Here is a 3,478-nt window from a genome sequence, read left to right as displayed (position 1 = left end):
ATATATGCACAAGATTTTTAGCATAATGTTGTTTAGAATTTTGAAAAATTATTAAAGAAATCAGATACAACAGAACACAACACAAGTTTACAGAAAGACACTGGTAAATACTATCAAGTCAAAAAAGCACAGTATAAAATAATATTAATGAAAATGAGTGAAATGGTTTCACAGGTGGCATATAAACCAATATAACCTTTCTAGTCACCACTGCATCAAAAATTTTTTAAAACTTATTCTTTTATTCAGCAATCTTATGTAATTTATTCTAAAGAAATACTCAAAAACTGACAAAAGCTTGGGTATATAAATATCCAACTCATTAAAAGACAAATCTATTTTCAACAATACAGCAAAAGTCTAAGTAAAAGATAGCATGAATGTTATACAGTCTTAATGTTTTTAAAAGCTAATTTATCACAAAAGAAATGTTAATATGTCAGGTCTAAAATACAAAACCTGGACAGCAAGACAGCTCAGCAGACCAAGAGCTTGCTTAGGCAAGCACAGGGACCAGGGTTCGATCCCTGGCACCACATACCAAGCTGGCCCTGCCCCCAGGGCGCGCTGAGCCTGCCACCAAAACCTGGTGTGATGGTACATGCTTGTAATCCCAGCACTGGGGAGGCTGAAAATAGGAGGCTCAGTATGAGTCCAAGCTGCATAGTTAGAACCTGTACCAAATATATAAAAAATAAATAAAATGCAAAACCTAAGTTGGATGGTGGTGGCACGGGCCTGTGATCCCAGCACTCTGGGAGGCTGAGGCAAGAGGATGGCAAGTTCAAGCCCTGTCTGGGCAATGTAGCCACTTAGCTAAACTGTCACAAAATAAAAAGAGCTGAAAGTAGCTCAGTGGTAGAGTGCTTGCACAGCATGTCCTGAGCCCTAGGTACAGGGCAGAAGATGGAAGGAGCAGAGGAAAACACAGCCTAGAGGCTAAAATAGAAGGATAGTGAGGTCCAGGTCCGCCTGGACAACACAGCAGGAGCCTATCTGGAATCACTTAATTTTTAAAAAGACATGGTATTTTTCAGAGACTTCACTTTTCATTAAAACAACTGTGTCTGGACATTGTAGGTCACTTTGGCAGAAAAGACAAAATTAAGCACAACAGTATTATCAGTAACTTAGAAGAAGAAAAAATTTAAAGGTTTATCTAAGATCACTCCCTTCAAGAAATAATCTTTAGTTTGCAGAAACTCTTATCACAGAAAAGACAGACTTGCATGTTTACTGGGACTTCTCCTATGACATAACTTTCCATACTACTGAGTTGCTGTAACATACCACCTCATGTGTGTTGGGGGAAAACCTACGTATCCATTCAAAAAGAAACAGTTAGTGTTTCTCTGTTAAAATTGTGGAAGAACTTTTCCAAAACCTTCTCTACTTTTCTGCACCTTTAACTTCACTACAAGACGGTAATATCTATTTCATGCTTCGACTTGAGTATGTAGTCTGCAATCACTACATTAAGACAATTGCACAGTTAAAACCTCCTCGAATCAATCTATTCATCCCTTCTGTTTGGTTTTTGGTGCTAGGTACAGAACCTGGCACCTTCCTCATCCGTGCTAAGCAAAGGCTCTACCCTGAGCTACAGAAACAACTCCAATATACGTACTCCTGATAGCACGACTGAATTTTTTAAATTGCCAAAGCATCTGGTAGCAATTAACGACCTGCCTCAGCTTTTAGGAAAATACTAAACACCTAGTTAGATCGTTGTTTTAAGGACCTCTTACTTCTTATTTCATACTGGTGACTTAATCATGTCACATGTCCTAAAAACCAAGTCTCAAAACCACAAAACGAACCGAGCTTTTTCCACGCTGACTCACTAAAAGAAATAATTAGGAAAAAAGTCATTACCAAAGCTAGCGATGAACCAAATGAGAAGCGTACACACTGAAATTCTTAGCTAAGCTGTTGAGCGTATAATCTGTAAAGTTCCATTTTAGTAGTGAATGAAGATCATCCTCAACACTGACAAAAACTTAAGATTTAGGAACTTAGAAAGTGGCCCCAAGGAAGTTTTCCCCGGCCCATAGCTTCAGCCAAGGAACAGGAACTTAAGCAAAGGAACAGGTTGCAGACGCGCTTTCAATAAATATTATTTACCTTAGCGAGGTGCCCGTCCGCCCCAGCCCCGTCCGCGCGGCGCGGCTGCTTTCCCAACCCCCACCTCCCGGCCTTGAGGCACTGCGTGCGCCCAGGTCCCAGGCGGGCCCACTGCCGGCCCGACCTGCAGCGTCCACAGGTGGACCGAGGGCCGCAGCCAGGCGCGCGGCTTTCTGGACGCTCACCGTCGTATTTGGGCTCCGCGCCCTCAGCGGGGAAGTCGATGGCGGGCGGCGGGGCCACGGCTCCCTCCCCGTCGCCATCTGTGTCGCGATCCCATGCCCCGGAGCCGCCTCCTGGCATCGCTGCCAGAGAGCTGGCCTCACCCCAAGGGAAGGGTCGGCCAGCGTAGTTTTCACTGAAAGTGAACCACAGTCGCTCGCTAATCCGGAAGTAGACCTAGCCAGGCGGAAGTCCCACCCTGCGCACCTCCTCACGGGGGACGGCGTGTTGGCCCCGCCCGTCCTGGCCCCGCCCCCTCCCCTGGGCTAGAGCTCTCGCACTGGAAGTAAGTGCCCTGGTGGGCGCCTTGCCAGTGTGATTTCCCAGCCGCATGACCCAGTGTCCCCAGACGACTCCTATCACCCACATGTCGCACCAAGATTCCCTTATTAGGGTCTGCAGGCACTAATTAGAAATATCTGTTTACCTTTTCCAACTCCAACAATGACTTTTTATAATTTCTTTCCAAAAAGAAGAAAAAGAAATCAAGGACTTCTACAGGACCTGCACTGAACACTGAACTTATTTTGATCTATGATTAAATCACAACATTTCAAAATCTACCCTCTTTGCCTTTGAGGTGTCTCTAGTAACTTGGTTTCAAACATGCTGTTGAAAAAAATCTTGAGGTGATCACGGATTAGGTGATATAACTGACAATCTTTGTAACATAGGGCAATAAGCAGTGTGATGTGAAAAAAACTACTTGAAAATTTTATTTCAACTATGATGCATATAGTCATACTAGGTACAATCAGCCTGATGGAGATAACCTAAAAATGCAATTCTCTAGATGAATTCCAAAGATCAGGGCTATCCCTTCCCATCTTTTGCTTATGTTAGAGAACAGCCGAAGTCCTCAATATTTTTTGTACCAGGTGATACGTAACTCCCCACTTGTTATATACCAAATCTGTCAAGTTCGTGGTTCTACAATATCAAGAAATGAAGTCATGAACCAAAGGAAGAAGTTATGAGAGTTTTGTTGGAAATGAGAGAATAATAGCTCCTGGATTCCCAGGAGGAGTCTGGAATAGGGTGGCCACTAAGGGGTAATTTATACTGCAAACTTACAGTGTAGGTACAACATGGATCAAACTACAATCAACCCACAGGACTACAATTATAATTG

At 43.3% G+C, this 3,478-nt stretch overlaps 1 protein-coding gene across 2 annotated transcripts in view; it reads right to left on the bottom strand.

Annotated features, from left to right (window-relative positions):
* Eif2ak1 (eukaryotic translation initiation factor 2 alpha kinase 1) overlaps window positions 1-2,518 on the bottom strand; it is a 34,780-nt gene extending 32,262 nt beyond the window's left edge. For both annotated transcript variants that reach the window (XM_012514389.2, XM_023713547.1), the window contains exon 1: window positions 2,310-2,518. In XM_012514389.2, the coding sequence (XP_012369843.1) occupies window positions 2,310-2,427 (118 nt within the window). In that variant the 5' untranslated portion in view covers window positions 2,428-2,518. The remainder of the gene's footprint in view (window positions 1-2,309) is intronic.
* Between the last annotated feature and the right edge of the window lie 960 nt (window positions 2,519-3,478).

This window comes from Octodon degus, unplaced genomic scaffold (genome assembly GCF_000260255.1).
Source record: "Octodon degus isolate 3935 unplaced genomic scaffold, OctDeg1.0 scaffold00031, whole genome shotgun sequence".
NCBI classification, from domain to species: domain Eukaryota; kingdom Metazoa; phylum Chordata; class Mammalia; order Rodentia; family Octodontidae; genus Octodon; species Octodon degus.
This window is presented reverse-complemented; position numbering and strand designations above follow the sequence as displayed.